The 12,307-nt window shown below is 33.0% G+C and overlaps 2 protein-coding genes, 1 long non-coding RNA gene and 1 other non-coding gene across 8 annotated transcripts in view; 2 read left to right on the top strand and 2 right to left on the bottom strand.

Moving 5' to 3' along the window:
* LOC109359378 (WAT1-related protein At4g15540-like) overlaps positions 1 to 4,343 on the top strand; it is a 16,453-nt gene extending 12,110 nt beyond the window's left edge. The window contains exons 6-7 of one of the 2 annotated variants that reach the window (XM_019604019.1): positions 2,668 to 2,819; positions 2,959 to 4,343. In XM_019604019.1, coding sequence (XP_019459564.1) covers positions 2,668 to 2,819; positions 2,959 to 3,136 — 330 coding nt within the window. In that variant the 3' untranslated portion in view covers positions 3,137 to 4,343. Of the gene's footprint in view, positions 1 to 2,667 lie in introns of both variants that reach the window. The other variant, XM_019604020.1, reaches the window with a different exon arrangement.
* LOC109359379 lies at positions 2,465 to 3,139 on the bottom strand. Of its 2 annotated transcripts, none has more exons than XR_002109066.1 (3): positions 3,063 to 3,139; positions 2,647 to 2,805; positions 2,465 to 2,555 (listed from the first exon to the last, which is right to left on the bottom strand). It is a non-coding gene; the product is annotated as an uncharacterized LOC109359379 (long non-coding RNA). The 2 variants fall into 2 exon arrangements; XR_002109065.1 differs by having other exon boundaries at positions 2,983 to 3,073.
* TRNAV-CAC lies at positions 5,317 to 5,390 on the top strand. Its single transcript has one exon. It is a non-coding gene; the product is annotated as a tRNA-Val (tRNA).
* Positions 6,592 to 11,964, bottom strand: LOC109360858 (probable serine/threonine-protein kinase At5g41260). Of its 3 annotated transcripts, none has more exons than XM_019606035.1 (11): positions 11,597 to 11,964; positions 10,807 to 10,964; positions 10,490 to 10,710; positions 9,947 to 10,082; positions 9,111 to 9,244; positions 8,930 to 9,035; positions 8,698 to 8,783; positions 8,060 to 8,248; positions 7,643 to 7,795; positions 7,329 to 7,442; positions 6,592 to 7,177 (listed from the first exon to the last, which is right to left on the bottom strand). In XM_019606035.1, exons 2-11 carry the CDS (start codon positions 10,886 to 10,888, stop codon positions 6,923 to 6,925), a joined length of 1,476 nt encoding a protein of 491 aa, XP_019461580.1. In that variant the 5' UTR covers positions 10,889 to 10,964; positions 11,597 to 11,964; the 3' UTR covers positions 6,592 to 6,922. The 3 variants fall into 3 exon arrangements, with proteins under 3 accessions (XP_019461580.1, XP_019461579.1, XP_019461581.1); XM_019606034.1 differs by having other exon boundaries at positions 11,618 to 11,964; XM_019606036.1 differs by lacking the exon at positions 11,597 to 11,964 and adding an exon at positions 11,063 to 11,464.

The following is a 12,307-nucleotide window of genomic DNA, read 5'->3' as shown; positions in this document are numbered from 1 at the left end:
TCAAATCTCCCTTAAGTGTTTCACTCGAATCTCTCTTGCTCACAAGTGTTTCACTCAATTCTCCTTTACTCACAAGTGTTTCACTCAAATCTCCCTTACTCACAAGTGTTTCACTCATGATCTTGGTGGATGGTGCAGTTATAAAATTCATACACTGTTAGTGTATACGTTTTTTCTCATACTTATATATCTTTAATATTTAAGATTAAACTTTAAATATTAGCTACATATATATTTAAAAAAAACTTTTAAATTAATTTAAAATTTAATTTTTAAAAAATTGATTTTTTTAAATAAGTGATGTTTCTAAAGAAATTGATTTTTGAACTTTTAGAAAATATTTTTTTCGCAATATTCTAGGAGTATATTACATTTAAGGTTCTACGTGTAAAGTTTTTAACAAATACAATACTTACAGAGTGTAATATTCATGCACTGTGATTGTAAATATTGATACATAATCACTACATTGTCCATTATTCATTTGGATTAATTTTTTGAAAAGTCAGTGATGATAAAATATAAATGATAGATGATGCATTTATAAAATTCATACACTGTTAATACATACATTTTTTCTCATACTTATATATCTTTAATATTTAAGATTAAACTTTAAATATTAGTTATATATATGTCTTGTAAATGATATCAATTTAATAAAATATTAAAAGTGAGGGTGAGAATTATGTAAGAACTTGTTTGAATTTAATTTTCTTAAATATTAAATGAAATTGAAAAACAAAGAATGTCATTTTTGAATTTTTGTTTTTCGGATGGATTGGTTATCCATTCAAATGGATATTTCAATGGATATTCATTGAATATAATAGATATAATGGATAGACAAATCCATCTATTATCAACATTATTCATTCGATGATACATTTAAATTTATTAACTTTAATGGATGGATTTAGATGAAATGTGGATTGTAAATAATTTTGTAACCTCGTACCATACTATGGAATCCATTGCCACATGAGGGAGAATTGAACGGAAGGTATATATTGTGAAATTTAGAACCAATTTTTAAAATGAAACATTTTGGAAGTGAGAAATGGATAAATAAAATGAAGATAAGTAGAAGAATGTCATCAAAAAAAATTAATGTTGAAAAACATTTTCTAAATGAGAAGGAAACAATTATGCAGCTTATGAAATAGGATCACATATTCTTATTTTTTTTCTCATTTTATGTCACCGCCCAATTAGAAAGTATCATTGTTTAAAATCTATGCATTGACAGTTTAAAATTTTTTACATTGTCACTCTGTCATCTACTATTGATATATATCACTTTTGTTTGAGAGTCAATAATATTAACAAAACAATAATAAATTATTGGATGATAATGTAAAAAACATTCACATTCAATGGTGCTATATTATTGCATGTTCATTATTACATCATAACATATAATCCAAATGAATTTTATTCTATATTCATATCTTAGAAGAGCATTTATGTAGGTCAAGAGGACTTCCACCTTTCAAGGTGTCTCTGATATTCAGAATTTTCATCCTTGGAGTAGTTGGGTAAGATTTTGGAAACTTAGTTATTTATTTTGAATAATTAAACTTGGGTATCAATTTTGATTATATTTTACTTGTTGTGAATTGAATGAGGAAGATTTGTAGCTCAGCTTTGTGGATATAAAGGACTTCAATACACTTCACCTACTCTTTCTTCTGCTCTTAGCAACCTTATACCAGCTTTTACCTTCATAATTGCTGTATTTTTCAGGTGCCTATCTACACTATATTATTAACATGATGTTATACTATATTTCAACTGTATGAGCAAAAAATTATGCAAAAAATGATAAAAAAAATGAAGACCAATCCAAAATTACTAATATAAATATATGATCTCTACTTGCAGTTGAGTACCTTTTGGTTCCAATCTGGTACATTGTTCAGGTATTTTATACTCACTAGAAAATTTGAGTAAGTCTTTTATAAATGCAGTATTTGTGAAGTATATCTAATCAAATACTTTTATGTTATTAAACATAATTATAATGAGGGTTTTGTAGTCTTTTTTAAACTATTTTTTAATGTAGTAAAATTTGATTAATAATATGTAATAGGTGTCTGGCCTATGCATGTATGTTTTATAAGAACTCGACTTTTTTCTTTTCTTTTAACATTTTTGGTATCTACAAATTAATTTAGACTCTCACTAATCTTTGATGTTAGTTAAACCATAAGACACACTAAAAGGGCAAAAAAACATAATTTTTCCAACTACATAGAGCATCAAGTACCTATCATTTTTATGTATAATAAAGGATATCCACTTGCTAGTAAGGAACTGCTATCATGTGTGGCTATCTCTTCCAACAAGTGTCGTTCCGAGTATGATTCGAGTCATGTTGAGAATTTTCCATACCAAATAAAAGAACTGATTGTGTTGTTTGTAACAGGCCGGTGTTATGAAACAATATCCAGCAGAGGTTATTGTAGTCTTCTTATACAACCTGTGTGGAACTCTCATATCTGCACCAGTATGCTTACTATTAGAAGCAAACTTGAGTGTTTGGAAGATAAATCCTGGTATAACATTAATCACCATTATATACTCGGTGAGAATCTCACAAATTTGTTACATGAATCATAGAAAGGAAATAAATTAACACTTAACTGAATTTACCACTTGATGCAGGGAGTCTTATGCACTGGCCTTAGTAGTCTGGTTCACACTTGGGGTCTCCATCTTAAAGGACCTTTATACATATCAATCTTTAAGCCCTTCTCAATAGCCATTGCTGCCACTTTGAGTGTTATAATCCTCGGTGACGCGCTGTATTTGGGGATGTATGAAACTCATTCCCTTTTCATTGTTAAGATTTAATTTCAGAAAAGAAGAATAAATTGAAAGTACAAAGAAGACAAATATTTGCATCATTTGACATATTTCTTTATTCTTTGACTTTTCATGTTTCAAATGTTGCAGTGTTATGGGAGCAGTAATACTAACATTTGGGTTTTATGCTGTTATATGGGGGAAAGCAAAGGAAAATGAATTAAGTGAGGACTTTGGGGAATGTAGAACTCAACCTCCATCTAAGGCTCCATTGTTGCATAGCTACAGAGTGGAAGATAATATAGACAACTGGTACATCGATTGTTGATAAGCAAAACATGAACGTTAGAATGACAAGGTGTAATAAGTCATATAAAAAATGTGGAATTGAATTATCTGAGATCATGCAGTAATGGTTTCAGCCATATATATATAGGTTTCATTTGTACATCAGCACCATATATCAATGGATCATTAACCAAGGAGTAATTGTAACCATCTTCGTTGCGCTGGTTCTATTTAGAGTATATCAAGGGTTAAATATTGCAAAATCAAATAACTAAGGAGTAATTATGTAGTTTGGAGCATATAATTTTGGGATAAGAAAGATGCATTTACCTGGATAGGAGAAAGGATGATAGTACTACAAGAAACTTTTGCAGCACCCTACACCAATTCTTAATGAATAGATAAGACAATGTTCTGAAGATTTATGTTTTGGTTTACAATATAATAAGATACCCAAAGGAGCTCAACATAACAGTCCACATATTCAAATACATTGACTTGCTTAGCAAGTTCTATAAGAACTCTATCCAACAGCTTGATATTACCAAATTCTATTTCTCTTATTGATTACAACATTGACTTACTTAGCCTTTTCCAAAAGATAGAGATGAGAATTTTTACCTAGAAGGTGTGAAGGAAGCAACTTCAACCCAAGCACTCATGGAAGCATCTTATGAATAGACCTCATCCAAAACAAATTTGTTATCTCATATCATGTCTGACACACTGTCTCGTGCCAATGATGATGAAACAAAAACAAAAATAATAATAATAAAGGTTTAAAATGTTTAATTGACAATACATATATTTATTGGTGCGAGACGATATATAAGATATGATTTAGGATAACAGATATTTGTTTGACCTCGTCAGTAGCATATTCAAACCAACCACAGCCACCCAATATGAATAGTTTATTTCCAGAGCTTCAAAAGGCATGCATTTACTTCTGAAGAAACAAGGTGGAAGCCCTTTACTGAGCTTCCAACATCTCCTTCATGAGTTTGGATCCAAACTGATGGAAAAGTGAACGATTCTAGTATCCTCAAGGACACTTCCATCTCCATTTCATTATCAAATTTGGAACACTACCTGTGCTTTGTTACAGCTAATGCAAAGACTACAACCATGACAAAATCTGATTCAGCAATTTTTCCAAACTATAAATTAACTCATCCTGTTTTCCATAGTAGATATCTTCATAGCATTCCCAAATAAGGTTCTCCGCAATATTCTTATCTTCTTCATCTGCTGAAACATATTGATTGCAGAAATAGCTGTTATGATTTCACATCTCCATCTACAAAACAGTTTATGAATTATCAACCACACAAATGACAAATCCATACCTTGAGTAGGTACAAAAGAGGCAGAAACCTAAACCCTAATCCCAAAACGTAACAATTGTTATATGCACAAATGAAGCAGTAACAGAACAATTGAAACCGCATCATAATAAACCATAAAAAGGACACATCGTGAATGAACGAGTACACCAGTTACAGGACCATTGTTCAGGGTACAGATTCAAGGAAGAAAAAAAAGTCAAAAAAAATTTGGACCATTTCTCGATTTGTGCGTGTCATCCTTGCGCAGGGGCCATGCTAACCTTCTCTGTATCGTTCCAATTTTATCGGATGTCCCCGAAGGGACAAGCTCTTATGTCTTCCTATTCTATATAAACATTGTTATTTTTATTAAACTCCGCAGTGTGGGACTTTGTACTCAAATAATATGTAAAATAAATGTTATTGTTATTAACATTAAAATTAAAATAATATGTGCTCAGTTTATATGCTATATAAACTGTGTTATTGTTATTGTCAGTAAATTACAACCTTCCTCGCTGTGACATATTCTATAGTAAACAACTTCGTTATATTATTCAGCTTGAAAATACATCATAATTATTATGTGTGTGAATTTTTTAAGCACATATTAAAGATGGAGTTCGAAAACATAACAGCAAATCTGGTCTAATGAATGGAGAAATGGTAGCTTCTACTTCATTGACGTTATTTGATGATTATTTTTCATCGTCAACATGCTCCATTGGAATCAGTATTCAGTGTAGAGAAACTGTAAAAAGAGGGAAATATGAAACAACCAAAAACTAAACCTTCACTTGTCACTACTCACTACCCGTTACGCATTTACATGAGCTGCTTGTAAATTATTACGTTCATTAGTATAACGAAGTCTGAAAGGTCCAACCATTAAGTCTGGGTGGTGTAGTCGGTTATCACGCTAGTCTCACACACTAGAGGTCCCCGGTTCGAACCCGGGCTCAGACAAAGTTTGTTCAATGTTTTTTAATTGGTGACATCAATGGAGAAAATGATGATGGGTAAGCTAATGTCATGGATGAGAAAGTTGTCCTCTCGGGATACCATATCAAAATTATTCCTTTTTGTAATATATTTTTTTCTTTTTCCTTCCCCACTAATTTTAGTTTCCATTGCATTTGTGTTTTATCATAAGCCGATTAAGAACATCAAAACGTTGGTTTAATGGTGTAAGATCCTCCTAGGATGAGCATAAGGTTAAGGATCCTCCTATTTTTTTGGAGCGATACTTATTGGAAGGGGCAGTCACGCATCTAAAAAAGATTAATTTATTACCCAAAAGGTGAGAGAATATCCTTATTAGTGCAAAAAGAAGTTAATCAAGACCAAAAAATATTAGTATGTGTGTAATTATTAGGTGTCTAGCAAGTAGCAATTATTTAGTATTTGTTTAGTTATGTACTTACTTAGGCAATTATGGATTTGTATGCCACTTATTTGTCTTATCATGCGCATGGGGTAGTGTTGCATGGATCATTGCTATATTGACCCCTTTAAACTTATTACAACTTTTCTGATTTGTTGTTACATTAACATTTTGAATGCTGTGTGAATTTCTTTTTTTACTTGCTTCTGATGGTACGATTTCATAATGGCAGATTAAGAAGCACATACTTTCAGCTGAGAGTACTGTGAAAGAGTACATTTTTGGATCAAATATTGAATCTTAAGAAAACCATACATGGAAAATGGACAGCAATAAGGAACATCTATAGTCATAACGGTCTTGTATATATGAACATCATGACTCTGTCAATGTAATCCTATAGTCTAGTAGTGGAATGTATCATTGACCATAGGCAGTGAATTTATGAACAGTATCAACTTCATGATTTACTTTGCAGCATTGCTAACCCCATTAATAAGAAAATGACATCATATTCAGGTTTTATGCATGTGTATTGCACTTGGTCTTTTATTCTGAAATCATAATCTAATGTTATTTCTAAATACAGTGGGTCTTGCACCCAAAAAAATGATGAGGGTACTTAAACATAACAGTTCAATTAATTTATGAGAAAAAGATGTGACAGTAAAAGTTTTTTTTTACACTATCAGTACATAGATTTTACCCTCTTAATTTATTGTCATAACATGCATGGTAATAGAAACAGAAAATGTTGCTTGGCATGCCAACATAGCACACAACTAGGAACAACAAGAGCTTTTCACCTTTCACATTTTCAACCTTTTTATAAAATGAAGAACAGAATATAACTATGCCAAGTTCGGATTCATGCTAAATCAATCAAATCATATAACAAAATGAACATCCTAGCTGTGACCCAATAAAAAGTGGGAGGTGTGACAAAAGATAATCCAATCATATTATTTCTTGAAGAAATCTTCAAACATATGCAACTTTTTTGTAGGGGTGGTTCATTCTGTATCCAATATGAACTTTTTTTTAATCAATGTTCTAGGATGGTGGTGATCATGCATAACACAGTGAGCAAGAAAATTATCTCTGTACAAAGTCTTCACTTTTGTTTAGACATTCCGATCCGCTTGGCTTCAAGTGTTGCTCCGTCTTTCAGTGCTGCTTGTGCTTCATTCTCCATCCCAAGGCCAGCAAGGGCAACAGATTGGAGATAAGATGCAATGTGCCATACAGGAGAAATGACTTGTGCTTGCATTGCATCATTGAGTGCTTCCTGAGGCATGTCACTAATGAGGTGACACAAACTGCGCCGCGCATAGACTGTTGGAGAAACCATTGTTCCAGCATCAATGAACTGTACAGAAAACAATGAATTCCCATTAACTAATGTTCACTAGAGATATGTTCTGTGACACTCAATTTCATATAAATAGTTAGCATGCTTGGAATAAAAAAATGACAAGTCGACATTAGATTAGTTTAACTTGTCGTCACGAGAAATCTACCTGTGTGTAGCACTCAATTGCCGGTTTAAATTCTTTCTGCTGGAAAGCAGCATCCCCCCTTTTCTTACAATTTAATGTATCCTGCATTTGATCAGTCCACATCTGGAATGATAACTGCACCATCAGAAAGGAGAGATGAAGATAAACAAGTTAGCGTCTTCTAAAAGGGTATGCTTATTCCGTGATTCTCTGTGTGTGTTACATGCATACCAATTAACAACCAGAAGATGATAAATAATAAATTAATACATGATCTAAATTTTGCAGAAAAAAAACTGAAGGAATGCTGCAATTCATTAAAATAGATAGAGAACCTCATTTGTCACCCCTTCATCATCTTTATAGCCAAGACTTTCCAGAACTTCATGTATGGCAGTCAAGTCCTTTCTTGAGCATGCTTCACCAAGTGGAGATAATGAAGCAAAAGAGGCACTATGTGGGATACCCATCAAGACGTGTGAAGGAACCTAGACAGAAACGAGGAGCCATATAAACTTTAGTGTGACAAATTAATCAGACTGAACACCTGAAATAGATTAACCACACTCTGTCGTCATATATACCATGCATGCGTGCTAGAAAACATGCAAGTATGAATGTCGGGATGTGCACATACACCTAATAGAAGAGTGCCTAAGCAGTCAAAAATTATATTTTCGGAGGTTCCTACCAGTAAGTGATGCCTTGCTATTGCATAATAATAATAATAATAATAATAATAATAACCCAACCTCTGTTTCCTTTTGAAGAGGAGCCAAAGCAGCAACCAATGACTTTGAATTAGGCCGTTCTCTAGGTTCATACTGTAAACATCGAGAAGCCAAGCGTACCAACTCGGTTCCATCATCATCAGAAAATTGTCCTTCCAAACAAGAATCTGTCAGCATCTGAAGATTTCTATCCCGAATCAAATCAAGGGCCTGCACCAAATTTTCTAAGAATTAGATATTCAAATTAACATATGAAAATGATACATAATGATAGTAAACATAGCAATGGTAGCATAGTTTTTGGATGGAAGATTTGAGAGGGGAAGGTTTGAAGTAAACATCACCCTTGTTTCAGAGTTTTTCATATGAGTGGAGGAAACTGGGGGTAATCACGTGAACTCCAAAAACCATCCCTCATTAATTTTTATGGACAATTTAAAGTTCCCCAAGTTGAACGACTTCCATTCATATTAGCATCCAAACTAGAGGAAAGAAACTTATTTAATAATCTCCCATGCTCTTCCCTTCATTTTCTTTACATTCCTTCCCTATCATCCCTCTACCTAACAGTTCAAAACTTTTAGAATACTTGCCATTGAGACATTTTTTTAAACTAATGGTTTTGATCAATTATCCCCCCTTCGGTAAGAATGGCTTACATGACTTGGAGGAATATGCTTCCCACTGAGAAGATCAAGCAAAAGAGTACCAAAGCTATATATTACGCTTTCTGGTGTGACTCTCCCTGCAGAACAAAGAAGAGCCATAAGAAATCCTGAAAGACTCATGGTTGCAAACCTTAAATTCAACACAGATTTTCAATTGAAGATTACAGTCTAAAACACATGCAAGAAGGGCAAAACTAACAACAATGACCAGTATATGACATACCGGTTCTGAGATATTCTGGAGGGGTAAATGCCAAATTTGTGCTATAACTTTTCCCATCTCTACTATTTTTCATAAGGCCAAAACTCGAAAGCCTAGGATTACCATCCTGAAAAATTCCAACGCATGTTTTGCATTAGTCCAATTATGGTGGAGGTGTAAAAAGGGTGGAGACAAGGCTTACCTCATCAAATAAGATTCTATATGCATTAAGGTCATGATAGAGGGCACGCCCTTTGCTTGTGCAGTACTCTAGAGCTTGTGCAAGATGTAGAACAACCCTTAGTCGCATTGCCCATTTCATAGGCTGTGCTTCCCCTGATTTAGACATATGACTATATATTATTTCTCGCATCATACAGACTCGGGTCTGGGAATGTAAAGGATCACTTCAACAGAACATTCATGGTTCATGAATACATAGAAAAGAACACAGAAAATTGGAAGAAACAAAATGCAAACATCACAAAATCTAACATAAACTTTTTCAAATAATAATCTCAATCCTTTTTTCAGATTTTAAAGGACACAATCCGTGTTTGGAATAAGATATTTATAAACAATATCACAAAAAATTGTACTCGACAGAACCTTAAAAAATCAATTGTCATTCAAAATTCAAACCAAAGACACACTAAAATATGATACCTTTTAATGTGGTTATTCCTTCTCCTGGAGCGAAAATAATACTTGCCCACTAAATAAAAATATATAATTGATCTCTAAAACTAACTTGTACACAAAAATCAGGAATTTTGGAATTATAAAAAAACTAGTCAGGTGATGATAGCTTAGTTAAAAATCCCATATTAACAGATCAACGAAAAAATGGACAGCGTCATAAAACTTCCAAAGGAAAGGTTTAGAAAGGTAGCTTAGTTAATAATCCCATATCATGTATCAACAATGCCTCATTACTGGAAATGAACAACAAAACTGTAAACCATAAATTCAACACAAGCTGAGTGGATGTTCAATAATACAATAGTAAAAGAACATATGCATGAAAGGAGCTCTTACAATGGAAAAGGTGTTTTGCAAGTGTTTCATTGGGCATGTATTCTGCCACAAGCAACCTCTCATCTCCTTCACAACAACAACCAAGCAAATTTGCCAATCTTTGGTTACGGAGCTGACCAACTGATCTTGCTTCCTCCTACAGTTATCACAGAAAATTGTTCTCATTAATTAAAGGGAAGGTGTACTGGCACAACTTGATGCATCGTTAGCTTCACAAAAATAATGAAATCTAAACATTTTACAGACTATTATCAATCGGATGAAAGAAAACATGTTCAGATACTACGTTAAGCACTTGATACATTTGTTTGTTCCCATCAATGCGAACTGACCAGAAAACATGTGAAGCATACACAGACTAGCCAATTTCCATTAAGACAATGATTACAGCAGAAGATGACTGGGTTTTTTTTAATAATTTATTTATCACTGATGGTCCTCTGCTACTAGTCTACATAAACACCATGCAGGGACATGAACGGGAGAATTAAGAGTCAAGAGCGAGGTTGAATAAGCCATTAAATGAAAGCTCGGGTTGCTTACCAAAAACTGCCTAGAGTCGGGCCAAGCATTTCTATTAAACCGCTTAACAGCAATCCTCATTTGATTCTCCAGCTTCCCTTTATAAACAACATTTGGAGCCTTCTCTCCATGCTCGGATACAATATTCTCAACAGCAAAACCAGATGTTGCATTCTTGAGCTGCTCAAGTGTAAATTCTCGAAATATAGGCGAGTTACTGACCTCACTTCTATCCTCATTTTCTGGAACCAATATTAAAACAAACATATACATAACATCATAATTTCTAACCACTATCGAACAACAATATGAGGCAATACAAAATGAGTTTTACCCACCAGCAACTGGAGTTTCAACAACAGAAGCCTTGACTTGTGAATTCAAACAACATGGGATGAGTGTGGAGCACTGAATCCCCATTTTGATATCCCAGAATAAAACTTGAAGCAATGAAAAAACCTCTTCCACTTTCAACAGTGTACCTTTTCTGATATGTCTGAAAATAGCAACCACTCAAGTTAGCTCTACCTCAACTTCATCAAACTTATGCACTGCTACAAGGGCTTTATTGATTGGTTACAAAAGCTCATGTACCTGTAACATGTTGTAGCAAGAACTGCCTAGGAATCACTTCAAAATCATTGTTTAAGTGAACATAAAAGGGTAAACCAACAAAAGTTTTGATCTAAATAAAACTACAAGTCAATTTGGTCTTTGATAGTACCAAGCAATTAAAACAGAATAATCAGTAGATTTTGCATTCAATTTTTAGATGGCAATAGCATCAGGAAGCTTTTGAGAAGAGAAAAAAAAAACAATCATAAAAGTACTACAAATCTAAAGATAAAGATAACTTTTTTGGTATGTGGTCTCATAACACAACCATAACTAATGAAAGCAACAACCCCAAATTCAGATTATCTTTAAATATGACAACCTAACTACTAGTATCTCAGCATTTAAAGCTAGATCACCAAAATGGGTAAAAATAAAACACAAAACACACAAATATTGAAGATTTAGCTTCATATGATAGCTTACCTACTACTATCTTAGCATTTATCCTTTCAAGTCTTCATTTTATTCTATTTTAACTAAAGTGCTAAGTAAAGCAGAAACTTTACCAACCTACTCAAAAAGCTACTTCACCTTTAAACTTTCTCTCCAAAGGAAAAAAGTTGAACCACCAGGTGAAAAAAATTAACTTTTTTTCTTTCTCGACCAAATCAACAGCTTTTACAAGATCCACATTTTCGCACCCCAGAAGCTGAAATCTGCAAAGTTCGAGTTTTTTCCTCGATCCAATCAAACCCCACTAAGTTTTTTCTCTTCAGAAATCCTATATTTCCAAAACCACCCCAAATCGGTTTCAACAGATCAAGTAAAATATATGAACATTTTAAAAAAATGATTTTTATGGAAAAAATGTATTGGTTGAGAAAGCTTAAGATCTAGGTGGGAAGAACAATAAGAAGAGGGTGGTGAAAGATGTTGCTAAACTTTTCATTTCTTACCATTTTTTTATATTTTATTTTTGGATTATTTTTAATTTTGAATAAATAAATATAAATATAGCAATTATTACCGACATGTCATGAGTACATTCAAAGATCTATCTGCATGTTATTTAAAATTTTAAACAGTTTTTTATTGATAATTTGTTGTACAACACACTTGCTTGTGGAATTATTTTGTTTATTTTTAGTTTTTTATTTGAAACTTCTTTTTTGTATTTTTATATTTCCACCGCCAATTGTTTTATGGTTTAAAGATAAATTATCTGTTATGGAAATGCCTATAAAGTCAAATATTTGCATGGCTCGTTAGCATACAGATGCC

This window comes from Lupinus angustifolius, chromosome LG11, assembly GCF_001865875.1.
Source record: "Lupinus angustifolius cultivar Tanjil chromosome LG11, LupAngTanjil_v1.0, whole genome shotgun sequence".
NCBI classification, from domain to species: domain Eukaryota; kingdom Viridiplantae; phylum Streptophyta; class Magnoliopsida; order Fabales; family Fabaceae; genus Lupinus; species Lupinus angustifolius.
The sequence above is the reverse complement of the archived record's forward strand: the minus strand, read 5'-3'. Positions and strand labels throughout refer to the sequence as shown.